We start from the raw sequence: 27,957 nt of genomic DNA on the forward strand, positions 1-27,957 counted from the left end.
TATCTACAAGGGGGCTGTGAGTGGGGCATCAGGTACTGAGTGTTGGACTCTTGCTCTGTGTATTTCACCAGGGAAGAGTGGGCTCTGCTGGACCCTACAGGGGTGTCATGCAGGAGAACTAGGTAGCTATATATGAGGGGTGGTATGCTGTGCCCCAATTCCCCAGCACGGTGCTAGGGGGCGCTGCGCTGGAGGGAGTGGGGTGAGGGCTCAGTAGGGGGTGCTGTGCTGCAGGGAGGGTGGGGGAGAGCCTGTTGGGGCTGCGCTCTGCATCCAGGGCACTAGACAGGGCCTTGTTCTTCTTCGAGTGATTGCTCATATCCATTCCAAGTAGGTGAACGCGCTGCGCGTGCACGTCTGCCGGAAACTTTTTACCCTAGCAACTCCAGTGGGCCGGCAGGTCGCCCCCTAGAGTGGCGCCACTATGGCACTAGATATATACCCCTGCCGGCCCGCCCGCTCCTCAGTTCCTTCTTACCGCCGTGTCGGTTGCTGGAACTGTGGAGTGCGGCTTGCTGACCTCCACGTCCCTAGCTCTCCTGTACTTGTTCGTCATCTTAGTTGTAAATAGTTCATAGATAAGTAGTAGATAGACTGTTAGCATAGTAGTTAGTTAGAATCTTGTATATAGTTATCTAACATCGGTTGCGGGTGGACCGTTGTCCTCCCCGGCGCCCGGCACCGGGCCCATGCCTGGCTCACCGGGCTTCAAGCAGTGCTCGGCATGCAAGAAGCCGATGCCTACGAGCGATCCCCACGACGCGTGCCTTAAGTGCCTGGGGGGAATCGCACATCAGCGAGAAGTGCCGCATTTGCAAGGCTTTTAAGCCTCGCACGAAGAAGGAGAGAGACCAAAGACTTCGCACTCTCCTTATGGAAGCCGCTCTATCTCCGGCACCGGCGGCGCAGTCGGCCAGTTCTACTCCGGCACCGGACCTCGCTGGCACCGACAAGACTCCCTGGCACCGACCATCTCCGGCACCGGGAGCAGACTCACGTCCCTCGGCGTCTGCAACACCATCGAGGCAGGCCTGAGTGGAGCGCCCGGCACCTACCCTGGCCGCGGCACCACCTACAGGGCTGCTGTCGACTCCAGGCCCGGAAGGTCCGTCAAGTCCAGCCCCTCCTAGCTCCCCCTTAAGATCAGGGGTCGAACTACGGGTACCGTCTACGCCGGAGACCTTTGCCTCGGCGCGGGACTTGATCGCAATGACGGAGCCATCGCAGCCTCAGCCGGCACCCCCGGGTTGGGTACCCTCCAGGGGTAAACCGATGCTTCGAGCGCTGTCTCCTGAGTCCCGGCACCGATCACCCCGGAGGCGTGAACACTCACGCTCGGGGCACCACTCGGAGTCCCGGCACCGTTCTCCCAGGCGGTACCGGTCGTACTTGCGGCACCGATCGCCATCTGCATGGTCTCGGTTGGGCTCCTCTCACCGCCGGCACCGAGACTCCAGGAGCCGTTCACCTCTGCGTTCGGCTCCTCGGTCGACCTCCCGGCACCGAACTGGTGGTAGGTCCCGATTCCGGTCGACCTCCCGGCACCACGCCAGTGGCAGGTCCCGGTCTCCGCTGCCATCCCGGCACCGCGCTCATTGAAGGTCGCGGTCCCGCTCCTGGCACAGACATCTCTCCCGATCCCGATCCAGATCCCGGCACCGGTCATCACGCCGTTCCCAATCCTGATCCCAGCACCGATGTGGGTCGCGGCACCGAGCCTCGGCACTGAGGGGAGCGTCAGTCTCGGCGCACAGAGTCGCATATCAATCAGGCTCAGCGCCTCCGTGGCCTTCTAGGGAGCCATCGGTCTCTTCCCAGGCTGACAGCGCCTATGACATGGGCCAGGGCAGACACTCGGCCCTGTTCCAGGACCCTCCACCACAAGAGCGAGGGCCTCAACAGTGGGGGTTTTGGATCTCATGGGCGTATTGCCACGCCCAGGGTCCGCAACACATTACCCCCCGCCCTATGGGGGAACGCAGGCCACCGGAGGCGACGGTCTCTAGACCCCCACCCTCCCCGGAAGCAGACGGCAGGTCCAGTAACCGGGACCCAGAGCTCCCTCCAGAGACGGAGGTGCAGTCCCACACGGAACCCCCCGTGGACACTCTGTTGCCGGGGGTTTCCTCGTCGTCTTCTCCGGATGAGGCAGTGGCGGGTACCTCGTCCTCCAGTCCTCCCCCGCTGGATCTTAGGGCACACTAAGACCTCCTCCGCCGGGTGGCACAGAACCTGGACTTGCAAACGGAGGAGGTGTCTGAAATTGAGGACCTGGTGGTGAGCATCCTTTCCGCCGATGCACCCACCAGAGTGGCCCTGCCCTTTATAAAGACAATCCAGGCCAACGTCACTAACATCTGGCAGTCACCGGCCTCCATCCCTCCGACCGCTCGAGGGGTGAAACGAAAGTACATGGCCCCCTCGAAGGGCTATGAATACCTCTACGTTCACCCGACACCCTGCTCGTTGGTGGTCCAGTCGGTGAACGACAGGGAGCGCCACGGGCAAGAGGCCCCAGCGCCCAAGTCGAAGGAGGCGAGACGAATGGACCTCCTGGGCCGCAAGGTCTATTCGGCGGGGGCGCTACAGCTCAGGGTCTCAAACCAGCAGACCCTCCTCAGCCGCTACTCCTTCAACTCGTGGGTAGCGGCGGGGAAGTTCGCGGAGCTCTTGCCTCAGGACGCCCGCCAGTTTTCCACCATCCTGGACGAGGGCAAGAAAGTAGCAAGAACATCGCTACAGGCCTCCCTTGATGCTGCTGACTCGGCCGCTCGGACCCTGGCCTTGGGGCTCACGATGCGCCGAATTTCTTGGCTGCAGGTCTCTGGCCTTCCACCGGAGCTCCAACATACAATCCAGGACCTCCCCTTTGAAGGCCAGGGCCTGTTTTCTGATAAAACAGACCCTAGACTAAAAGACCTCAAGGACAACAGGGTCATAATACGGTCGCTGGGAATGCACACGCCTGCGACACAGTGCAGGCCATTCCGGCAGCAGAACCAGCAGCAGCAGCGGCGGTCGTACCCTCAGTTCCGCCCGCGGCAGGACCTCTCTAGGCGCCACAGAAGGAACAACCGCCGCAGGCAGTCCGGTGGCCAAACGGGGCAGAACCAAGGCTCCGCCAAGGCCCCTCCAGGGCCTAAGCCTTCATTTTGAAGGTGCGCCCGAGGGCGCAGTACCAGTTTCCCCTCCGGATCCCTCCCCGCAGTTTTCCAACCGCCTTTCTTTTTTCCTCCCGGCGTGGACCCGAATAACGTTGGACCGTTGGGTCTTGCGTACGGTGCAGGCCGGTTATCGCCTGCAGTTTTCTTCGCCCCCCCCCCACCATCCCCGTCCCTCTTCAGGGACCCCTCTCACAAGCAATTCGTCCGTCAGGAGGTGCACGCGCTCCTTGTCAAGGGAGCCATAAGAGGCAGTTCCGGAAAACGAGAAGGGCAAGGGGTTTTATTCCTGCTACTTTCTAATCCCCAAGTCCAAGGGCGGCCTCAGGCCCATCCTCGACCTGCAGGAGCTCAACAAGTATATCGTGAAGTTGAAGTTCCGTATGGTATCCCTTGGAACCATCATCCCATCCCTGGATCCCGGAGACTGGTACGCCGCCCTCGACATGCAGGACGCTTACTTCCACATCTCCATTGCCCCCCAACACAGATGTTTCCTCCGCTTTGTGGTCGACCGCCAACATTATCAATTTGTGGTCCTCCCGTTTGGCCTCTCTACGGCCCCGAGGGTGTTTACGAAATGCATGGCAGTCGTCGTCGCACACCTTCGACGTTGCCGCATTCACGTCTTCCCCTATCTGGACGACTGGCTGATCCGAGGCACATCGGAGCTGCAGGTCCGCGACCACGTCGACAGGATCAGCACCCTCTTTGCTGCCTTGGGCCTCGTCATCAATGTGGACAAGTCTACTCTGCTCCCCACACAGCGGATAGAGTTCATCGGGGCCATTCTGGACTCTACCCTAGCCAGGGCCTTGCTACCCTTGCCCAGGTTCCAGTCGCTATCGGCCATCATTCTGTGCTTGCAGGCGGCCCCGCTGACCTCTCTACGAACATGTCTGGCCCTTCTAGGCCACATGGCAGCCTGTACGTTCGTGACGGCATATTCCCGACTCCGCATGAGGCCTCTTCAATCTTGGCTCATCGCGCAGTATCGGCCGGCCAGACATTCGTTGGACACAGTCATCACCGTTCCTCAGAGGGTGCTGGACTCCCTTCGGTGGTGGCTGGACCAGTCCGTAGTCTGTGCGGGGCTCCCGTTCCATCCGCCCCAACCCTCGGCATCCCTGACCACGGATGCCTCAGATCTGGGCTGGGGGGCACACTGCGGCACCCAGAGGACTCAGGGCTTGTGGACACCTCAAGAGATCAACCTCCATATCAACATACGAGAGTTGAGAGTGGCCCGCCTTGCTTGTCAAGCGTTTGTCCATCTCCTTCAAGGTCGTTGCGTCGCGGTGTTCACCGACAACACGACGACCATGTTTTACATCAACAAGCAGGGTGGCACCAGGTCCTCTCCCCTGTGTCTCGAGGCAATGCGCCTCTGGGAGTTTTGCATAGCCCATTCAGTTCACCTTTCCACCTCCTATCTCCCGGGAGTGCGGAACACTCTAGCGGATCGGCTGAGCAGATCCTTCCGTTCGCACGAGTGGTCCCTCCGTACGGACGTCGCCCTCTCACTCTTCCAGAGGTGGGGTCGTCCCCGGATGGACCTCTTCGCGTCCAGGCAGAACAGGAAGTGTCGAGCATTCTGCTCCTTCCAGGGTCGGGAACCAGGGTCTCTAGCAGATGCATTCCTGATCCCATGGACAGCCCACCTGTGTTACGCATTCCCTCCCATTCTGCTGATACACAGGGTTCTCCTCAAGGTGCGCAGAGACAGAGCCCGGGTGATTCTCATAGCTCCAGCATGGGCCAGACAGCATTGGTACCCCATGTTGCTGGACCTCTCAGTAGCCAACCTAGTTACCCTGCCCCTACATCGGGACCTGATCACCCAGGACCACGGCAGGCTCTGTCACCCGGACCTTCCTTCTCTACACCTTACGGCATGGCTCCTGCGTGGTTGACAGGCTCCGAGTTGCGCTGTTCTACCCCGGTTCGGGAGGTTCTCATGGGCAGTAGAAAGCCGTCCACCAGGGCGACTTATTCAGCTAAGTGGAAGCGTTTCTCCTGCTGGTGTTCAGAGAAAACTCTTCGCCCTAGGGAGACTCCCATCACCACTATTTTAGACTACATCTGGTCCCTCAAGACCCAGGGTCTGGCGTTGTCGTCCCTCCGGGTCCACCTAGCGGCCATCTCTACGTTTCATCCTGGAATGGACGGATGTTCTGTCTTCTCCCACCCTATAGTGGCGAGATTCCTGACGGGACTGGAGCGGCTCTATCCACAAATCCGCCCTCCTGCCCCTTCATGGGACCTCAACCTGGTCCTGACTCGGCTCATGGGCCCTCCATTCGAGCCATTAGCTACTTGCTCCCTGCTCTACCTCTCGTGGAAGACCGCCTTCCTAGTGGCCATTACCTCAGCTAGACGAGTGTCAGAGCTGAGGGCCCTCACAGTGGACCCACCGTATACCATCTTCCATAAAGACAAGGTACAGCTGAGGCCTCACCCTGCCTTTCTTCCCAAGGTGGTCTCAGCTTTCCATGTTAACCAAGAGATTTTCCTCCCAGTCTTTTTCCCAAAGCCCCATTCGTCCCGCAGGGAGCAGCAGCTCCACTCGCTAGATGTCCGTCGGGCGCTAGCATTTTATGTGGACAGGACCAAACCATTCCGCAAGTCCCCCCAGTTATTTGTGGCGGTAGCGGACCGGGTCAAGGGGCTGCCAGTTTCCTCCCAGAGGTTATCTTCCTGGGTTACCTCCTGCATCAGGAACTGCTACGACCTGGCCCACGTTCTGACGGGCCGTGTGACTGCTCACTCCACCAGAGCACAGGCATCATCGCTGGCTTTCCTTGCCCGCATTCCAATCCAAGAGATTTGTAGGGCGGCGACCTGATCATCGGTCCACACATTCGCTTCCCATTACGCCCTGGTTCAGCAGTCCAGAGATGACGCGGCCTTTGACTCTGCTGTATTCCAGGCCGCGAACTCTAACTCCGACCCCACCGCCTAGGTAAGGCTTGGGAATCACCTACCTGGAATGGATATGAGCAATCACTCGAAGAAGAAAAGATGGTTACTCACCTTTGTAACTGTTGTTCTTCGAGATGTGTTGCTCATATCCATTCCACACCCGCCCTCCTTCCCCACTGTCGGAGTAGCCGGTAAGAAGGAACTGAGGAGCGGGCGGGCCGGCAGGGGTATATATCTAGTGCCATACTGGCGCCACTCTAGGGGGCAACCTGCCGGCCCACTGGAGTTGCTAGGGTAAAAAGTTTCCAGCAGACATACACGCGCGGCGCATACACCTACCTGGAATGGATATGAGCAACACATCTCGAAGAACAACAGTTACAAAGGTGAGTAACCGTCTTTTTTTTTTGCCCTTGGGGCCAAAGCCTCTCCCCATGCTGTAGGGCTGCGCTGAGGGTGCCTGGCAGCCTTGGCAGGTAGGAGGGGCACCCAGGCAGTGGCCGGGGGATGCAGGGCTTAGGAAAGCAGAGGGTTGATCAATACTGCTCTGTGCTCAGGGTGAGCGGGGGGCCTGAACAAAGCCCCATTGAGGGAGCAAGGAGCCGGCATGGCCTCCTGCAGCCACACGGCTCGGGGGGCCAGGAGGGGAGATTAAAGGGGGCTAGGCACCTGGCACTTAATTCACTGGGGGCCCATATTAGAGTCCCCAGTGTCACCCCCACGAGCCGCACCAGAGCTCAGCAGAGCTAGAGCAGGAGGCTGGGAGCCAGAACAACACAGGGGAGTGGGGGGGAGGTGAGCTCAGACCGTGGGAAGCCTGGGGGGGGGGATTTTTGGGGGGTACCCCTGCCCCTCTGCAGGAGGGACACATTCTTTTGGCTTAATCATTAGCAACAGGCAGTGGCTCTTTCATGCCCTGGTCCCAGCAGGGCTAGGGGTTCCTTGGGCAGCAGGAACCAGGGGCCTTATATGGACCTTGATTTAGTGCCCTGGCTCAGTCTAGAAGCCTCCCTTGGACCTGACACTGGGGCTCCCCCCAGCTCTACCAGTGCCCCTCAATCCTGACCTGCAGCCCTTGCTGTCCCTGTGCGGTGCCCCAGTCCCTACTCCCTGAGGGAGCCCAGGACTGGGCACTGGCAGACTTGTGGGGTGGGGACAGCCCAGGACTGGGCTAGGAGGGTTCTTCTGAGCATAAAAACTCTTGCCACCCTCACCCCTAACACCCTTCCCCCTCAAATGCCCCAGTCATCCCCACCCCCAAGTCCCCATCTCTGTGTCCCCTGCCACATCCCCACCTCTCCCCCTCATCCCCCCAACCTTCCTGGCAGGAACAGCCCCTCTGGTAAAGGGGGAGTCCAGGCCTCCCCAGCGCCCCCACCCCGGCCCCCAGGGTTTGTTCCCACAGGGACTGGCTGAGTCTCCCCACCCAAAAGGGCCGGATGAGTGTCTCTGATCAGCAGGTGCCTGTTGGGTTCAAAGGCTTTTCCCACAGTCTGGCCCGGAGCTCAGCCCCAGGGTCAGACTGGCCTGGCTCAGGGACAGGGCGAGAGCTCTCCGAGCCCAGGGCCCCCATCTCATAGTGCCCCCAACCCAGGGTCCTGCCCCACACTTCCCCCAGCCCCCCAACTCAAGGCCCCTTTCCTGCACTGCCCCAGTCCCCAGCCCCACCCCCACCCCAGGGTCCCTGCCCCACACTGCTTTCAGCCCCACACTGCCTCCAGCTCCCCCTTCCCCACTTCCATCACAGGGCCCCGGGTCTGCATTGTCCCCAGCCCCTCCCACCACTCTGCACTGCCCCCAGCCCCCCAGCACAGGGCTCCCACCTCCCAATCGAGGTGACTCCCACTAGGGCTGGTGCAAGGATGTTTTGCTCCCTAGGCAAAACTTCCACCTTGAGCCACCACTCCTTTCCGCAACACCCTCCAAAAACTAGTAAATTTAGCATTATAAACAGCCTGTCAGAACGGGTAACGGCTGCGTGAGGAGAAAAATGACATCCTAGCCACTTTGTACCATAATGAAGCAGTACGCTTCAGCCCAGCCCCATCGCAGAGCCGGCCTAGGCTGTAGTTCAGGGGTTGGCAACCTTTCAGGAGTGCTGTGCCGAGTCTCCATTTATTCATGCTAATTTAAGGTTTCACGTGCCAGTCATACATGTTAACGTTTGTAGAAGGTCTCTTTTTACAAGTCTGTAATATAGAACTAAACTATTGTATGTAGAGTAAATAAGGTTTTTTAAATGTTTAAAAAGCTTCATTTAAAATTGAATGAAAATGCAGAGCCCCTCCCCCCCCGTACTGGTGGCCAGGACCCAGGCAGTGTGAGTGCCCCTGAAAAATCATTGCCTACCCCTGCTCTAGCTGTAATGTAGGAGAGGACAAGTTAAAGCCTAACACTCGATCAGCATGGCCTCTGCTGCCCTATGCATGCCGGTCGCTGAGGTGGTAGTTGCTATGTGTTAGTTAGGGTGAGCAGACGTGACAGTCCTGATTTTAGGGGCCTTGTCCCCCGTCCCGACCTTACATAGGTCTGGGCGCACTTTGTCCCGATATCGGGGGGACCGTGGCAAGCCGGCACTGCCGGCGCCATTCACCGCTTCCTCTTGGGCCCTGGGGCAGCGCAGCTGAGCTCTTGGCGCGCTGCTGAGTTCAGCTCTGCCCCAGGCACACAGAGGCAGCCAGGTGGTCTCCGCTGCGTGGTGCAGCGGGGCTTGTAGATCTGGGCTGGGAGAGCTCCGCTCCAGTCTGCCGGCCGGCAGGAGCCTGCAGACAGAGTGCAGCCCTGACCGCAACCTCAGGCATACAGAGGCGGCGAGGAGGGCTCCGCTCCGCGGCGTCCTGCAGCGAGGGCGGGCTTGTAGGTGCCTGTGATGCCGGCAGCAGGCACCAGGCAGGGAACCCCCCTGCGTGAGCGACATGACCCTAGGAGCCAGAGGGAGGGACCTGCCTGCTGGATGCTTCCTGGGTGCTGCTCCAGCAGGTAAACCCAGCTGGGACTCACTTGGCCCCGTGGTAGGTCCCTCTGGGCCAAGCAGGTGCGAAACCTTACCTGGCGGCCAAAGGGGGGTACCTGCAGAGAAGGGAGTGGGGCGGGCTCGGGGAGGCGAGGCCAGCACCAAGCCACTTGCCTTTCTCCCTGCCTGCACTGCCACAGATTTGGGTTTATCTTTATATTAAGGGGCGAATTCACGTGCAAAATTCTCATTGAATTCAATAGGTGCTCCATGCATATAATGATGCCTGGAGATGGCCCATAATTTACACACTGACAGAAGCAGACTTGGGGTTTTATTACACTGCTGAAGAATAAAGTTTATCTAATATTTGTGTATATCTCAGACACTTGAATGTGTGCCCACGTCTGTTGCAATAGATGACACTCTAGATAGGTTGTAATCTCTGCTCCTTTGTTTTCTTTTAGTTTATGTCAACTATAACATTTTATTGTGCTCACACATGGAAAAAATATTGCAAATTTGATTTACAGCCTTATTAATGCTCCTTGTTGGACTTTGGTAAACAGTCATGGGTATTTTTATGACCTTCATTACTGTGGTATCTGTGCACCTCACAATCATAGAATCATAGAACTGGAAGGGACCTCCAGAGGTCATATAGTCCAGTCGCCTGAACTCAAGGCAGGGCTAAGTATTATCTAGACCATCCCTGACATGTGTTTGTCCAACCTGCTCTTAAAAATCCTCAATGATGGAGATTCCACAACAGCCATAGGCAATTTATTCCAGTGCTTAACCACTCTGACAGGAATTTTTTCCTAATGTCCAACCTAAACCGCCCTGGCAGCAATTTAAGCCGATTGCTTCTTGTCCTCTCCTCAGAGGTTAAGAAGAGCCATTCTTCTCCCTGCTCCTTGCAACAATGTTTTATGTACTTGAAAACTGTTATCATGTCCCCTCTCAGTCTTCTCTTCTCCAGACTAAACAAACCCATTTTTTTTTCAATCTTCGCTCATAGGTCATGTTTTCTAGAGCTTGAATCATTTTTTTGCTCTTCTCTGGACTTTCTCCACAATCTTTAACAGTTTTATCCTCACAAGTCCCCTCAGAGGTAGAGACGTGCTAATATCCCCATTTTACAGATAGCCTCTCTGTGCATCAGTTCCCTAAGGCCCAGCTCCTCAAAGGTATTTAGGTACTTACCTCCCATTAAAATCAATGGTACTTAGGTGCTTATTTACCTTTGAGGATCTGAGCCTTAAGTGGCTTACCCAAGGTCTGTGATGGAGCAGGGAACCTGGGTCTCCCAAGTCCTATGCTAGCACCTTAACCACTGCACCCTCGTTTCTCTTTTATGTTTCATCCTAATCTGTGACTCTCCATACTTTCATTGGCTGTCGTTAATGTAATATTCTTCTAAACAAGATTGTAGTAGCGCAGTGCACTGAAGTAACTGCCACCTCTTTTTTTAACACACACTCTGCGCTGATGATTTCTACAGGTGCCATGTCACTCTTCTCATCGAATGAAATGTTGCTCAGATTGATGAAAGGGCAACAGATATGTTAATTTACAATACTTGGCTATGAAGGGCTAGATTGTGTCTTTATACCTCAGTCCTGAGTAGATGCATAGAGCTGAAACACCCCTATGGGAGCTCAGCAAGGGATTTCACCATGGGCAGAGACAATCCATCCATGAACTTCCAGATAAACCTGCTACCCCTAGTCCTGTGCTTAGCCTGCTCTAGTCCTTCTTCTTCTCTTTCTTTGAGGAGATTTATCTTCCTGGGGTGTGCACAGAGGGATCAGTCTCTGTGGTCCCTCAAATGCAGTGACTATGGCTGGCCATTTGGCAAGGCTTCATTGGGGAAAGGTTTTGTGCCTTCACCAGCATCTGCACCAGCACAAGGGCAAGTTGCAATCTGGTCTTAGGTAAAGCTGTTAATTGGACAAACTTGTGTTCAGTTACTGGTAATAGTTGAAGACCTGATCCTGCAAATGCACGTGAGGATCTTTACTCCTGTGAGTAGTCCCACTGAAAGCCAGTGGATCCACTCACGCATGGTACTAAGCACTCTGCCCCTAGGCTTTAGTCACTATAATGTCCTAAGTGGGCCCTAAGCCTGAGCCTTCCAGAAAGTCACTCTCGGCCTTAGTGGTGAAAGGACTAGCTCTTCTGTTTTTAGAACTAGAGGTCACCAAATTAATAGGCAGCAGGTTTAAAACAAACAAAAGGAAGTTCTTCTTCACATAGTCAATCTGTGGAACTCTTAGCCATGGGATGTTGTGAAGGTGAAGACTAAAGAAAGGAGAGAAAAGAATAAGGACAGTGCACTTTAAAAAAAGCAGATTTCAACAAACTCAGAATGTGTAGGGAAGACAATGGGGTGGGAGGAAATCTTAAGAGAAGTAGGAGTTCAGGAGAGCTGAGAGTTTCTCAGGGAGACAGTATTAAAGGCACAATGGCAAACTATCCTGATGCACACAACGCACAGTCAACCTGTGGAACTCTTTGCCAGAGGATGTTGTGAAGGCCAAAGCTATAACAGGGTTCTGAAAAGAACTAGATAAATTCCTGGAGGATAGGTCCATCAATGGCTATTAGCCAGGATGGGGAGGGATGGTGTCCCTACCCTCTGTTTGCCAGAAGCTGGGAATGGGCAACAGGGGATGGATCACTTGATGATTACCTGTTCTGCTCATTCCCTCTGAAGTACCTGGCATTGGCCACTGTTGGAAGACAGGATACTGGGCTACATGGCCCTTTGGTCTGACCCAGTATGGTCATTCTTATGTTCTTTTCTCTGGCATAGCCCTGACCTACATTTAAAATTTAGTTCAAGTTAGATCTCTTAGAGGTGTGAATTTTTCACACCACATAGCACTGTAATTAAGCCAACCTAGACCCTGGTGTAGACACGGCTAGGTCGACAGAAGAATTCTTCCAGCAATGTAGCTGCCACCACACTGGGAGGAGGTTTACTAGAGTGATGGAAAGCCCCCTTCCATTGATGTAGAAAGTGTCTACACTATGGTGCTGCAGCAGGACTCACTGATTCCAGACCTCTGTGTTGTAGTTTGCTTCAGCTGTTAGTGGCTGAAGCTGGGGCTGAAGGCAGAACTGGGGGCCTCCCTCTGTGACTGTGGCTGGAGCCAGAGCTAGAACCGGGACCCTTCACTCCCCTGCCCTACAACTGCATGTGACTTTGCAACCAGAATCCTGTGCCTCTATCCTGCTTCAGCTGGGGGCTGGAGCTGGAGCCCTGTGCCCCTGGCCCTGCATCTTCTGCTGGAGGCTGGAGCTGTGGCCATGAGTCCTTGCCCTGTGGCTTGTGGTGCGGGCTGCAGCAGGGGCCAAACAACCCCTCTTGCAGCTTCCTAGGGCTCCCTCTCATGGCTCTGTGCCCGCATGGCTGTCGTGTCCTCTCCCTCCCTCCTGCCCCCCCACGCTTGCCCAATGTGTCCTGATATTTCACTCTTGCAATCTGGTCACCCTAGTGTTAGTCCTTGTCTTCTGGCAACACCGTGATCCGCTGTGAGGGCTGCGTTACTTCAGAAGCCCAAACCACGGCTGAACCTCCAGCTCAGGCTGCAGTGGACGGGGCCTCTGGCTAAATCCAGGTCACAGACCTGGGGTTTAAAAGACCCTTGGAAAGTGGATTCAGTTCTGGTGTTCCATGGTTGCTCCCAGAACTGGGACAGAGCAAAAGTGGCCCACAGCTCAGGACGGCCAGTGGTGCTAATAACCCTTAGCTCTTCTCTTAGCTTCTCCTCAGTAAATCTCACCATTAGGAGGGCCTGTCACGTGACTTTTGAATACTTGGGGTGGGCCGTACTGTCCCGGTTCAGGAGGAGTCTCTGAACAGAAATAGCAGGGGGCTGCAGGTCAGGAGTTAGGGGCATCTGCAGAGCCGTGAGGGGGGGAACCCAGGACTGGAATAGCTGCAGGTCAGGAGTGAGGAGCACTGGCAGAGCTGGTGGGGGACAGACCAGGGCCGGCATAGCAGGGGGCTGCGGAGAGGAGTGACGGGCACTGACGGAGCTGGGAGTGCGTGAGAGCCCGGGGCTGGGGTAGCAGGGAGGCTTGCCTGCACATTCCACCCCAGGGCAGCTGTGCCACGGTACCGCTGTAGTGAAGACGCTTCTGTCGGCATGGTTAAGCCACATCCGTGAGAGGCGGTAGCTATACTCCCATCGACATAGCACTGGCTACACCAGGGGCTAGGTCAGTCTAACTGCATCACTCGGGGGGCAGGATATGTGGATTTTTCACACTCCTGAAGGACGTAGTTATCCCAGTATAAGGCTGTAGTGTAGACCTGGCCTAATGAACCTGTCCTACACAAGTGAAAAGCTGTGATCTGTACAGCCAGCCCTGCCTGTGGAGCGGTCCCACTGAGGAGCAAGGAGGTGGATTTTACCCCTGTATCAGAGCCCGAGATTGGCATGCTGCATCCAGCTCTGGGGTGCACATTTTAAAAAGACCGTGGGCAGCTTGGAGATGGTGCAGGGAGGAGCCACAGAACTGATCCAAGACTGGAGCAAAGGCCTGCTGGGGAGAGGCCTAGAGCTCAGCCTCCTTAGCGCCTCGGGAAGGAGAAGGGACTTAATTTCAGTGTGAGTCTTTTCCAGGGGAGAACAATCCTGGGTGCCAAGGAGCTTTTCAATGCAGTGGGGAAGGCAGAGCAAGAACCACTGGCTGGAAGTTAGAGCCAGACCAGATCAGACTGGAAATAAGGCACCGATTTTGCAGTGGGAGAGTGATTGCTGCCCCCCGGCGAGGGGTGGATTCGCCATCTCGGGGGGTTTCAGAGCCTGCCTTTATGGAAGAGGCTTTAGCCAAAGGCAGGTAATTGGCTAAGTGCAGGGAGACCTGGGGAAGTTCTCTGGCCTGTCAAACAGGACATGGGCCTGGATGATTTGATGGTTCCGTTTGGCCTTATACTCACTCTCTCCTGTCTCTTCTTTTCGCTGCCAGTTGTTGCATTTTTAACATCCCAATTCCAGATTAGCTGCAGGCAGGGAAGGAAGAAGGCGGATTCTCTGGTTCCATTCCCAGCAATTGAGTTAATTCGGTTTCAGGTCCGGATTTGGAAGGACTCATTCAACGGCGCTGGCTAAAGAGGCTTCTCCTAAGTGGCACATGGCTGCGTCACATGGAGAACTTTTGGTTTGGCTGTGGGGAAAGTTTAATGGCTTGTCAGAGTTTGAGGGCAGTGTGGTCTAAGAGTCAGGACTCCTGGGTTCTCCCCTTGCCTCTGGCAGGGGAGTGAGGTCTAGTGGTTAGAGCTGGGAATGAAGTCTGTGGGAGGGGAGCATTCTCTAATGCAGTGATTCTCAAACTGTGGGGCAGGCCTCTCAAGGGAGGCATGAGGACGTGTCATGGGAGGTGTGAGCTGTGTGCTTTTTAAGAGCATTGGCTGTCTGCCCCCAGTGGGAGGGGCTCATGCAGCAGGGCTGTGCACTCCTGGGAGGCGGGAATAAAGGGGACAGCCAGAGCCCCACCACTAGACTCGTGCTCTCCATCTCCCTGTCTCGATCCCTGTCTGGGGAGGCGGTGGGGCTCCAGCTATCAGCCCCAGGGTGGCAGCAGAAATGCAGAAGTAAGGGTGACATTGGGGTGCTAAGTCTGCTGTGAAAAGTGTTATTGATGAATATCATTTTTTCACATCGCTGTTCTTATTTCTGTGCAGTCGCTGCTCTACGCTCTGCCTTCAGAGCGGGGCTGGGTGGGTGGTATATGTACTTGAGGGGTACCATGACACCCCTAGCAAATAATGTACAGTGCCAAGCACAGTGTGTCCCTGGGCCATGACTCGGGGTCCTAGATAGGATTATAAGCCTGGATAAGGGAGCTGCTGAAGGGTCTAACTAGTAGGATGGGATCTTTCCAGTACAGGGCGAAATGGCTGCAAACATAAAATAGCAGCAGGAAAGTTAAGAGCAACAAGCAGGAGGGGAGCGCTGAGATGCAGGGGGCCGATCCAGGCGGCAGCAGCTGCAGGGAAGGAGGCTCTTGTCTTGTGCCCGCTGGGAAGGGAGTAGAGAGACATGAGGGTGTCTTTGACCCAGCCTCTGAACTCCCAGGGGGCCCCAGCAGGGCCTGGAGAGGCTGCTCGCTGTGAGCTGGAGCAGAGGAGACCAGCGCTTTTGTGCAGTCTCAGGCCTTGGGGATGCTCTAGCTGTGTTGGAGGTAGAGCAACTCAGACAGCACCGCCCCTTGTTGATCATGTGATGAGAAGGCCCCGCCCCATGCCCTGGCAAGGAGAGGGGTGGGAACAGGTATGTGTTAGCAGGTGCCTAGCAAAACTGACACAGGCTGGGAGCGGCCCCAGATTCTCCTGTGACAGCCCCGTCTGTGTGTCTGGCATCCCTCATGTTGTCCTCCAGCAGGCCCAGGCAGGGAGTTGCGGCTCCTGATTCTGCAGCCAGGCTGCGTTTCTTGCTTCACCTGATTCAGGTGCAGAGAGACACAACCCCAAGTAAAGGATTAAACTAGTTGGTGAATGCAGTTGAGCCTGCCTGGGGTCTGGTCAATACAATGGCCCCAGGCTCTTTGGACAAGAATCTAATTTGGCTTTGACATCAGTAGAATTTGGGGAGGGGGTTTCACCAGAGAGAACGGCGTTTAGGGGCTGCAGGTAACACCACTATCAGCTGGTGTGTGACCACTGCTCACTATGAGCCATGCCCTACGGGACCGGCCAGAATCCGGTGCTGCATAGGGGCAAAACAAACAGATGGTTTATGGTAGCACCCAGGAGCCCCCGTCATGGACCAAGGCCCCATTTGCAAGGCGTTGTAGATTATTCATTAGGTGTATTATGGTAATGCCCAGGAGCACCAGTTGTGGGCCAGGACCCCATTGTGCTAGGTGCTGTACATTATTTATTAGGTGTATTATGGTAGCAGCCAGTAGTGCCAGTCATGGGTCAGGGTACCATTGTGCTGGGCACAACAAAAAGATGGTACTTGGCCCGAAGAGCTGACGATCTTATTCCTTAGCTTGGCTGTGTAAGGGGCCCAGGAGACAGGCCCGGCAGTTCCCTGAGCGGGGCATGCCTTGGAGGGGTTCTATGTGCAGGACTCAGGAGTCAAAGTCTTTGTCGTATTGTCGTCCCCCACACACAGTAGGGGGTCCCTGGATCCCCTCCATTCAAGAGGTGCTGGACTGGACTGATTCTCTTGCTGCAGGGGGCCAGATCCTTAGTTCCGCTGCACTCGTATCCAGCCTGGCAGAAGGGAAGGCGGATCAGAACCATGGCCCATCTAGCCCACCACCCCGCCACGATTGCTGACTCGGGGCTTTGCTAGGAGCACATCGCTAGCTGGCCTGAAAACAGCCTCTGAGCCACTTCCCTGAAGGGTCCTTCCACCAGCCAGTGGGTCCTGGCTCAGGGCACAGCCATCCTGTCCAAGCCTCACCACTAATCGCCGTCTCTTTCCCTCTCAGAGATCCTCAGCGTTGTCTTTTGCAGCATGAAGAAGGAAAAAGAATGGAAGGTAAGCCGGCCAGGACTGCTGCGCTGGTGTCCCCCTGGGGATATGCTGTATCCATATTGTGCTCCTCCCTCTCCAGTCTCTTGGGATTCCTTAGGAACCTGAGGTTTTCCAGGCTGTATCAGATCCCTGCTCTGTCTAGCCCATCATCCTTCCCCAGCTAGGCTTGGGTATGTCTGCCTTCCCGCTGCGCTGGATCAGATCCAGCTTGTCCAGCCAGCCCCATATCTCCCCCCACCCACACCGGATCAGACCACTGGGTCCAACGAGCCAGCCTGGGTGGGAGGAGGAACGGGAGAGTGCCAAGCATGGGGGCAGTATGCACCATTGGGCAGGCAGGTTGTTGAGCCCTTGGCATGGACTGGGCTAGGGTGTGTGGAGCAGTGGGCTAGGCCGGTGCGGCAGAGGGAGCACAGGGGACTAGCTTTCCCAGTGGCTGGATCTGGTGCAGCGGGATGCTGGGTTGCACAGAGCAATGGGTTCATTCAGCATGGCAGGAAGGCGGTTGAGATGTTGGGCCGATGGCCTACAGGACTTTCCTAGGGGAACACGGAGACTCCCTGTCATAAACAGATAGCTAAGGGTTAATGTCTCTTTCACCTGAAGCACCTGACCAGAGGACCAGTCAGGAAACCGGATTTTTTCAACTTTGGGTGGAGGGAATTGAGTGTCTGAGTCTTTGTTTTCTGCCTGCCTGCTTTCTCTGAGCTTTGGAGAAGTAGTTCTACTTTCTAGTCTTCTGTTTCTAAGTGTAAGGACAAAGAGATCAGATAGTAAGTTCTATGGTTTTCTTTTCTTTGGTATTTGCATGAATATAAGTGCTGGAGTGCTTTGATTTGTATTCTTTTTGAATAAGGCTGTTTATTCAATATTCTTTTAAGCAATTGACCCTGTGTTGTATCATCCTAATACAGAGAGAACATTTGTATGTATTTTTCTTTCTTTTTATATAAAGCTTTCTTTTAAGACCTGTTGGAGTTTTTCTTAACTTCAGGGAAATTGAGTCTGTACTCACCAGGGAATTGGTGGGAGGAAGAAATCGGGGAGATCTGTGGGTTGGATTGCTAGCCTGATTTTGCATTCCCTCTGGGGGAATAGGAAAGTACTTTTTTGTTTCCAGGATTGGGAACAGAGAGGGGGAGTCTCTCTGTGTAGTTTCACAGAGCTTGTGTCTGTGTATCTCTCCAGGAGCACCTGGAGGGGGGAAGGGAAAAAGGATTATTTCCCTTTGTTGTGAGACTCAAGGGATTTGGGTCTTGGGGTCCCCAGGGAAGGTTTTTCAGAGGGACCAGAGTGCCCCAAAACACTCTAATTTTTTGGGTGGTGGCAGCAGGTACCAGGTCCAAGCTGGTAACTAAGCTTGGAGGTTTTCATGCTAACCCCCATATTTTGGACGCTAAGGTCCAAATCTGGGACTAAGGTTATTACATGGTGGCAGTGGGTGGGATCTAGACAGAATCCAGAAGCCAGTAGGTATATTATATTTTTCTTTTCTCTGCTAAGGGCTTTTTAGCAGAGAGAAACAGTTGGTTTTAAAAGGGAACCAGAGAGAATTTTTTTTTCTGCTCTCTCTGGCAGTTTGTGGCTTGCATGTTAAGCGAGAAGCCATTAGGAGACTGTTGAGGGTCTTTTGTCATGCAATAGCCCTCCCATTAGGAGGCAAGTACCAGCACTTATATGCATGCAAATAAAGTGGTTTTTCTGGTTTCCTTTCATTGAACATTAGCTAGAGAGAGAAAAGGAAAAAAGCACTGTTGCTAGGCAGACTTCAGGAGGCAACAGAGAACCTGCAGTTCAGAAGATAAACACCGGAGGGCACCCCAACACAAGAAAACAGGAATCATGACTTCTAAGGCAAAAATTGAGGCCGAAGAGCAATTCAGAGAAGCTGAACACAGGCGACAGATGGAGATGAAAGAAAGAGAAGAACAAATCAAACAGGCAGCACACAAAAGAAAACTAGAAGAAGAAGAGTTCGCCCACCGAAGGAAACAAGAAGAAGAAGAGTTGGCCCACCACCGAGAAATGGAAAAACAACAAAAAGAGAATGAAGAGAAGGAAAAACAGAGAAAGCATGAACTGGAGTTGGCAAAAGCTGGGCTGCCTGTGCCAGCCAACCCTAACAACCCGGCGCCAAATATTGCTCCACAGCACAGGAAATTTCCCACCTACAAGGCAGGTGATGACACCGAGGCCTTCTTGGAAAATTTTGAAAGAGCCTGTCTTGGGTACAACATCCCCGAAGACCAGTACATGGTAGAATTGAGGTCACAGCTCAGTGGACCTTTAGCAGAGGTGGCAGCTGAAATGTCTAAGCTGCAAATGAATGACTATAAACTTTTTCAAACCAAGGCCAGATACAGAATGGGGATAACCCCAGATCATGCCCGTCGGCACTTCAGAACCCAAAAGTGGAAACCAGAGGTGTCATTTCCCAAACACGCCTACTACATTGCAAAAAACTATGAGGCCTGGATAACAGGAAACAACATTCAAACCTTGGAAGAACTAAACCTCCTCATACAAATGGAGCAGTTCTTGGATGGTGTTCCTGAAGACATCACACGGTACATACAAGATGGAAATCCCAAAGATATCGCTGAGGCGGGGGAGATTGGAGCCAAATGGATGGAACTGGCAGAAAGCAAGAAAGCTACTGTCAAGGGGAACGATTACCCCAGGGGGCACACAGACCATAAACCCTACAACCGAGGACAGCCAAAGACCCCACATACCACCCAAGTAAAGCCACAGATACCCTACCCTTCAACCTCACCAGTCTCCAGTAACTCACCTCGGCCCAGTGACCCATCAGATGGGAGATGCTTCAAGTGTAATGAACTGGGACATATCAAGGCCAAGTGTCCCAAGAACACCATGCGAGTGCAATTCATTACACCACCATCACACCAAAGATCCCCAGGCCCGGATACCTCTCAAATACTCTTGGAGCGAAGGGAAAATTTGAGAGTGGGCGGAAAGAAGGTTACTGCGTGGAGAGACACGGGGGCACAAGTGTCAGCTATCCACCAATCCTTCGTTAACCCCAAATTCATCAACCCAAAGGCCAAAGTTACAATTTACCCCTTCATGTCACAAGCTGTAGACTTGCCTACAGCTCAACTGCCTGTCCAGTACAAAGGCTGGTCAGGAATGTGGACTTTTGCAGTCTATGACAATTATCCTATCCCCATGCTACTGGGGGAAGACTTGGCCAACCAGGTGAGGCGGGCCAAGAGAGTGGGAATGGTTACACGTAGCCAAACCAGGCAAGCTTCCAGACCCATTCCTGTTCCTGAACCGTCCACAGAGGCCCTGTCTGTGTTACCAGAGACCCAGACAGAGGTAGTGGATCCAGATTCCATGCCTACCACTGAAACAGCCACAGCATCTCCAGTCCCAGGCCCGGAACTGGAACAGCAACCAGCACCAGCAAGTGCAACTACATCTTCAAACTCAACGCCAGAGGGCGCCAGCGAGCCAAAACTGGCAGAAGCAAAAAACAGCCATATCCAAAAGGCTCAGCCAGAGCCTAAAATACCCTCAGGTGCACCAGCGGAGAGCGGTTCACCAGCAACGGAAACAACCCCATCACCTACATCGCTTCCAGAGGGACCAAGCCCAAGTCCACAGTCTGAGGAAGAACTGGTAACCCCAGCCTCAAGGGAACAGTTCCAGACTGAGCAGGAAGCGGATGACAGCCTTCAGAAAGCTTGGGCGGCGGCACGGAGCACCCCACCGCCTCTCAGCTCTTCTAATCGATCCCGGTTTGTTATAGACCAAGGACTTTTATACAAGGAAATTCTTTCTGGTGGACACCGGGAAGAATGGCAGCCGCAAAAACAGTTGGTGGTTCCAACTAAGTACCGGGGGAAGCTCTTAAGCTTAGCCCATGATCATCCCAGTGGCCATGCTGGGGTGAACAGAACCAAAGATCGGTTGGGGAAGTCCTTCCACTGGGAGGGGATGGGCAAGGATGTTGCCAAGTATGTCCGGTCTTGTGAGGTATGCCAAAGAGTGGGAAAGCCTCAAGACCAGGTCAAGGCCCCTCTCCAGCCACTCCCCATAATTGAGGTCCCATTTCAGCAAGTAGCTGTGGATATTCTGGGCCCTTTCCCAAAAAAAACGCCCAGAGGAAAGCAGTACGTACTGACTTTAGTGAACTTTGCTACCCGATGGCCAGAAGCAGTCGCTCTAGGCAACACCAGGGCTAACACTGTGTGCCTAGCCTTAACAGACATCTTTGCCAGGGTAGGTTGGCCCTGCGACATCCTTACACACAGGAGCTTCTAACAAAGTAGCTGATGCACTCTCCCGTGAGAGTTTCCCAGAATTCAGTAGTTAAAGTGTTCTTAAAATGTACAAGTCTGTTAGTTATATACTTAGTAGTATATGTAAAGGTGCATGTGTTGTATTAATCTGTTTATTTTCAAGTTCTAGAAGAAAATCACCGCCAGTGAGCTTCCCCACTGTCTGCAATTTGGGGGGCGTGTCATAAACAGATAGCTAAGGGTTAATGTCTCTTTCACCTGAAGCACCTGACCAGAGGACCAATCAGGAAACCGGATTTTTTCAACTTTGGGTGGAGGGAATTGAGTGTCTGAGTCTTTGTTGTCTGTCTGCCTGCTTTCTCTGAGCTTTGGAGAAGTACTTTCTACTTTCTAGTCTTCTGTTTCTAAGTGTAAGGACAAAGAGATCAGATAGTAAGTTCTATGGTTTTCTTTTCTTTGGTATTTGCATGAATATAAGTGCTGGAGTGCTTTGATTTGTATTCTTTTTGAATAAGGCTGTTTATTCAATATTCTTTTAAGCAATTGACCCTGTGTTGTATCATCCTAATACAGAGAGAACATTTGTATGTATTTTTCTTTCTTTTTATATAAAGCTTTCTTTTAAGACCTGTTGGAGTTTTTCTTAACTTCAGGGAAATTGAGTCTGTACTCACCAGGGAATTGGTGGGAGGAAGAAATCGGGGAGATCTGTGGGTTGGATTTGCTAGCCTGATTTTGCATTCCCTCTGGGGGAATAGGAAAGTACTTTTTTGTTTCCAGGATTGGGAACAGAGAGGGGGAGTCTCTCTGTGTAGTTTCACAGAGCTTGTGTCTGTGTATCTCTCCAGGAGCACCTGGAGGGGGGAAGGGAAAAAGGATTATTTCCCTTTGTTGTGAGACTCAAGGGATTTGGGTCTTGGGGTCCCCAGGGAAGGTTTTTCAGAGGGACCAGAGTGCCCCAAAACACTCTAATTTTTTGGGTGGTGGCAGCAGGTACCAGGTCCAAGCTGGTAACTAAGCTTGGAGGTTTTCATGCTAACCCCCATATTTTGGACGCTAAGGTCCAAATCTGGGACTAAGGTTATTACACTCCCCTTGTTCCATTTCTCTGTACCCTGCTCCTGGTTCTGTCCGAGGGCTGGGGAGCGGGTATGTGGTGGATCAGAGCAGAGCACTGGGAGCTAGGACTCCTGGGTTCTGTCCTTGCCTCTTGCACTCACCCTGTCACCTGTGGGAAGAGGCTGATCTCCTCCAGTCTAGGAGGATGGAACCATTCCGAATGGCCGGGTGTCCCAGGTTTGTCTCCGTCTTCTACATCTCGTACCAGCCACTCTGCTCGGAGCCGCTCTCCTTGTCGCTCCTCATGCAGTCCTTAGCACTGTCAGCTCAGCCAAGTGCAGGCTTGGTAACGGCCCTGCCGCTCTACTGTGGAAGGGCTGGGTCGGGAGCCGTCGGCTCTGCTGTTAGCAGTCGCTCTGCTCCCTTGGCTGTGCCATGGAAGATGATGGTGGGCGGCTGGGCTCCGGTCAGTGACCAGCTCCCCTCTCGCTACCCCAGGTGCTGACCATGGACAACCCGAGCACGCGCATCCTCTCGTCATGCTGCAAGATGTCTGACATCGTGGACGAAGGCATCACGCGTTAGTGGTCCCTCCCTCCCATCTGCTCCCCCTGCCAGGGCTCTCCTCTCCCTTGGACATACCTCACAGTTGGGGAGTTGACTTGTCTACATTCACGTTTGCATCTAGTTTCCCCCCTTTGCAGCCCCCTAGATGCCCTCCTTGCTATTGGTACCTTCCCAGCCAGGTCCAGTTCCCTTAGCCTGGCGCTTTCAGCCCCTGGAACCTCTTGAGCGCTTTTCTCCGACTCTCATTAACTCCTCGCTGCTTCTCCCCCACGCTGCGGGCAGGGTCCTGGCTGGGGAGGGGGGATGCTGGCTCCCTGCTCCAGGATGGAGGAGCCCTGGCGTTGAGGGGCACAGAGCTGAGCCAGGAGTCTAGCGGGGTGCCCCTAGCACAGTACAGAGGGACCTTCCCTCCCTGCTCTGTACTGTCGCAGCCCATGGCCCCACATCAAACTGGCTGCTGCATTATAGCCTGTGGAACTCCCCAGCCTGTGGCCAGCGAACATCCCTGTTCCCCTTGGCTTTCCCTTCCCTCTATCCCCATGGAGAGCGGCTGGGGTGGGTGGCTAGGACACACTGACCCACACCCAGTGTCTGCTCTCTCCTAGTTGTGGAAGATATTCATAAGTGCTGGGAGCCAATCCCCAGCCTGGAGGCCATCTACCTGCTCAGCCCTGTGGAGAAAGTAGGAGCTGGGGCCTGGGGCAGGTGGATGGGGAGCAAGGGAGAGCCCGGGGCAGCTCCTAGTGCTGCCTGGAGGTGGCGCTGTCCGGGGGGATGCACAGCATGATGTCAGGATGGGAATGGGGCAGTAGGGGCTCCCCAGGAGACTGCTGCCCTGGAGCTGGGCTTCGTGTTCTTTGCCACGTGAAGCACAGACTGTCCCCCAGACCTCTCCGCAGTGCAGTCCCATGAGGGTTGGATGGGAAGGTGCAGCAGGCGGAGAAAGGCGACCTCAGCTGAGACTGAAAGCAAAGGAGAATCGCTGAGGCAGGGGCTGTTGGGGAGGAGGCTCCTGCATCTGCAGCAGGGAGGCGAGTGGAGGGAGACCAGGGACAGGGGGTGCTGGCAGAGCAGGGTGAAGCCCAGAACCCGCAGGGGCTGCGTGTGGAGGGAGCGCTGTAGGAGAGGACTGAGATCTGGGGCTTGGAGCAGGGCAGCCAGGTTCTCCCCTGTCACAGTGGCCGGTTGCAGAGTCCAATCAGCTTCCGAACACCCTGCCTGGCTAGCTGGTGTGGCGAAGCTGCAGGTGCCCAGTGTGGTGCCCAGGGAGGGAGTGGGCCCTGATGGCGGCTGCCTGGGATTGCTGCTCGTCCGGCTGTTCCCTGGGCACTGCTCAGAGCCCACTTAGTTCAGCAGCAAGGCCAATGCCAGGTCCCGTCTGTGGCCGAGCACGGACACTTGTGTGCCAGCGAGAGATGTGGCTGGGCCCTGAGACTGTCCCGGGCACATGGGCACATGCCCTGCTCCAGGTGGGGAGGGAGCCCAGAGACAGGGGGAGTGAAAACCAGCCCACCTCCTGACGGCATCATGCTGGGCCCTGAGTCCCTAGGGGCTGGGCATGGGCTGGGCCCTTCGGGCAGCAGGGAGGGGCCTCGGCTGGTGCTTACAGCTCCCCTCCCACCTTTGCAGTTGGTGCAGGCTCTGATCAGTGACTTCCAGGGCACACCCACCTTCAACTACAAGGCAGCTCACATCTTCTTCATCAGCCGTGAGTATTCGGGGGGCAGCGGATCCCCCAGCTGGGAGCCTGGCCAGTGACACACTGGGGGTGGGGGGTCTCTCTCTGCCAGCAGACCAGTGCCTCAGCAGACCAGACCGAACGACCCCACCTATCCCTTCCCCCCCTTCTTCCCCACGGCCTGCTTCCAACCAACATGGCTCACAGCGTGCGCCCAGAAAGGCGGCCTCTGGCTACCATTCCCAGCATGCATTGCTCCATCAGTCCCAACTGGGGTGGGGGGATGGGACACCACCAGAATACCCAGTGTGTCAGGGTCACATCTGCTTCTCCCCATTACAGCGCAGGGGGAACCCAAGTCCCCGTTCCTCCTTGTGCATCATCCGGAGTTATACAGTCTGGTCACTTCCCCCTGTGGAGAGGCTGAGGGCAGAGTGTGAGAGGGGCTGCATAGGAGAGATTGTGCCCCCCTCCCCTCCTTGCTGCTGATGCTGCAGAAGGCGAGAACCCAGCGTGACTCTGGTTTGGTGGGGCTGGACTCATCAAAACACTCAAGGAGATCAACATGGCCTTCCTGCCCTACGAGAGCCAGGTGAGGGGCAGCTGGGCTTTGGAGGAGCCAGGCCGCGGGGTGGACGGTGACGTACGACACCCCCTCCTTGTGTTGTCAGTGGATTTCACCCCTCACGCCCCTGAGGGGAGGACTCTGTTGTCAATCTCAAATCCATTGATGGGGAAACTGAGGCACAGAGCAACATGAGCCTGGTCTACACACAAAAGCTTTGTTGGTATAGGTTTGTTACGGGGACATGAGAGAAAAAATCCCCCCTGTAACTGCAGCTGTGGTGGCAGAGCCCCTGGGTAGATGCCATTATGCTGGCAAAGCAGTCCTTTCACCACTGTAGCTTATTGCGTCTGGGGTACCAGTGCCAGCTGTGCCAGGAGAAGCTCTGGCTGGTATAAGCTGAGTGTCCGTCAGGAGGCTTTGCTGGCTCACCCGTCCCATTGCGCCAGCAAACCCTTCATGGGCCGTGTAGATGAGCAGACTCACCCTTGCGGCGCCTCCTGCTGCTTGTCCTCAGGAGTTCAGTCCGCTACATGCCAATATCTTTTTATTAGTGTCCAAGTACTTTTGCCCCAATGGCTCATTCTGTTTGGCCAGTGAAATAAGCGACAGCAGCAGGCGCGCATTGATGCCGGATTTGCCCATGGCTACCCTGGGGCTTTCACCAGACTAGAAGCGTGGCCAAGCTCCCTCCCCAACATCTGAAGAAGTGGGTATTCACCCACGAAAGCTCATGCTCCAAAACATCTGTTAGTCTATAAGGTGCCACAGGATTCTTTGCTGCTTTTACAGATCCAGACTAACACGGCTACCCCTCTGATACTCCCCAACATTGACTTCTCCAGGGCAGAGTACACCCCTGAGGGCACCCGGGAGTCTGCAGCTCAGCAAGGACCTGAAGCCGGGGAGTCTTCATCGCAGGCTGGTGGATGAATCTCTGGGCCGCGGTCCCTGTACCGCAACAGGAGTGGCTCTGGGAAAGGGCTGTCCCTCACTAGGAGCTCGCTATGGCTCCGCCAGGCTGGCCTGGTCCAACAGCGCATCGTGGAGCATGGTATGGAGGACAGCTGGCCTGGCTGCCAGCAGTTGGCTCCAGGGTCTGATCTCTGCTCCCCTCGCCCCCCAGGTGTACTCCCTCGACGGGCCACAGACCTTCCACAAATGGTTCAGCCCCTACAGCTCCTTGGAAAAGAACAAGCAGCTGGAGATGATGGCAGAGCAGATTGCCACATGGTGTGAAACCCTGGAGGAGTATCCAGCCATCCGCTACCGGAAGTGGTGTGCCCGGGGGGAGGGGTACCCGTCCATCCACTACAGGAAGTGAGTGTGCCGGGGGAAGGGGTGTGACGAGGTGGGAATGTTCTTAATGTTTTCTTTGAATACTGCGTGCGTGCCTGTGACCCAGCAGGGAGAGGGGAGTATTGACCTGGGAAGGTTGCAGGGGAGTTTTGCTGGGACTGTCTGCATTGGGGATGGGAGACTTTCCTTGAGGCCAGATACCTGAACATAAATATATCAGAGGGATTAATATTAGGGAGGGAGTGGAATTATTTAAGCTTAATACAAATGTGGACACAAGAATAAATGGGTATAAACTGGACACTAGGAAGCTTAGACTTGAAATTAGACGAAGGTTTCTAACCATTAGAGGCGTGAAGTTCTGGAACAGCCTTCCAGGGGGAGTAGTGGAGGCAAAAGACATATCTGGCTTTAAGAGTAGGCTTGATAAGTTTATGGAGGGGATGATATGATGGGCTAGCCTAATTTTGGCAATTAATTTGGCAACTGATCTTTGATTATCAGCAGGTAAGTATGCCCAGTGGTCTGTGATGGGATGTTAGATGGGATGAGATCTGAGTTACTACAGAGAATTCTTTCCTGGGTGCTGGCTGAGTCTTGCTCACATGCTCAGGGTTTAGCTGATCGCCATATTTGGAGTTGGGAAGGAATTTTCCTCCAGGGCAGATTGGAAGAGGCCCTGGAGGTTTTTCGCCTTCCTCTGCAGCATGGGGCACGGGTAACTTGCTGGAGGATTCTCTGCAGCTTGAAGTCTTCAAACCACAATTTGAGGACTTCAATAACTCAGACATACGTTAGGGGTTTGTTATAGAAGTGGATGGGTGAGATTCTGTGGCTTGCATTGTGCAGGAGGTCAGACTAGATAATCATAATGGTCCCTTCTGACCTTAAAGTCTATGAGAAACAGAAGGGGGGTTAGAACCAGGTGACACCTTTGCCTGGGAAACTGGACAAAGGCTGGGGGAGGAGCCGGGGGAGGCTGGGTGAGATGGCTGGAGGGAGTTTCAATTTGGAGCTGGCTGGAAAGTGGAGGGGAGCCTAGCTGGGGCTCTGGCCTCCCTGGCGCCCCCAAGATGGACCTATCTAAAGGGGGTCCTGTTGTCTGTATTGGCAAGACCTGTCTTGGACTGTGTTCCTGTCATCTAAGTAAATCTTCTGTTTTACTGGCTGGCTGAGAGTCATGGTGAGTCGCAGGAAGTCGGGGGTGCAGGGCCTTGTCTCCCCCACACTGTGACAAGGGGCACCCAGCCATGTGCTTCAGGAAGTGTGTGTGCCCGGGGGAAGGGGTATCCAGCTATCCCCTATAGGAAGTGAGTGTGCCGAGAGGGAGAAGGGTACCTGGTCATCTACAGGAAGTGCGTGTGCCCCTGGGCTGGAGCTGTTTCTGACCCACGGGGTTTGTCTTTAATGCAGGGACCATGAAGATAACTTCCACCTGGCACACGCTGTGCTGGCCAAACTCAAGGCATTCAAAGTATACAAACCCAACATAGGAGAGGTGAGCGAGCTCTGCCGGTCACGTCCTCACCATGTGTCATAAACAGATAGTTAAGGGTTAATGCCTCTTTTACCTGTAAAGGGTTAAGAAGTTCACCTAGCCTAGCTGACACCTGAGCAGAGGAACCAATGGGGGAACAAACTGTTTCAAAAGGAAGGAGGGAAGTTTCTTTTGTTTAGTCAGTTTCAGCCGGAGTGAAAAAGATCAAGGAACCAGCTTCTTATCAGAGTAGTAAGTTTTAGAAAAGAATAAATAGGTTTATGTTTATTTTATTTTGTAACTTGTCTTTGTGCAATTAGAGGAATAATCAAATTTGGGTGATATTGTGTGTACTAAGGTTTTTGCCCAGAGGAACATCCTGTGATTTAAATCTGTTGTCTGTGAGGTCAGCTGTATGTGGTCTCCCAGAGGTTTTTTTCTTTTACCTTTCTTTTCTTTAATTACAAGCCTTCTTTTTAAGAACCTGATTGATTTTTCCC

The 27,957-nt window shown here is 54.4% G+C and overlaps 1 protein-coding gene across 5 annotated transcripts; it reads left to right on the forward strand.

Annotated features, from left to right (window-relative positions):
- Nucleotides 1-57: 57 nt before the first annotated feature.
- On the forward strand, nt 58-27,945 carry LOC127058930 (syntaxin-binding protein 2-like). 5 transcript variants are annotated; one of them, XM_050969438.1, is made up of 8 exons: nt 58-122; nt 9,300-10,540; nt 16,495-16,544; nt 22,370-22,451; nt 23,044-23,120; nt 24,068-24,146; nt 25,808-25,956; nt 27,394-27,492. In XM_050969438.1, exons 2-7 carry the CDS (start codon nt 10,528-10,530, stop codon nt 25,918-25,920), a joined length of 414 nt encoding a protein of 137 aa, XP_050825395.1. In that variant the 5' UTR covers nt 58-122; nt 9,300-10,527; the 3' UTR covers nt 25,921-25,956; nt 27,394-27,492. The 5 variants fall into 5 exon arrangements, 4 of the variants coding, with proteins under 4 accessions (XP_050825395.1, XP_050825392.1, XP_050825394.1 ...); XR_007776498.1 differs by lacking the exon at nt 24,068-24,146 and having other exon boundaries at nt 25,808-27,290; nt 27,394-27,488; XM_050969435.1 differs by lacking the exon at nt 24,068-24,146 and having other exon boundaries at nt 27,394-27,945.
- The last annotated feature ends 12 nt before the right edge of the window (nt 27,946-27,957 follow it).

Source organism: Gopherus flavomarginatus, chromosome 10 (genome assembly GCF_025201925.1).
Source record: "Gopherus flavomarginatus isolate rGopFla2 chromosome 10, rGopFla2.mat.asm, whole genome shotgun sequence".
NCBI lineage: Eukaryota > Metazoa > Chordata > Testudines > Testudinidae > Gopherus > Gopherus flavomarginatus.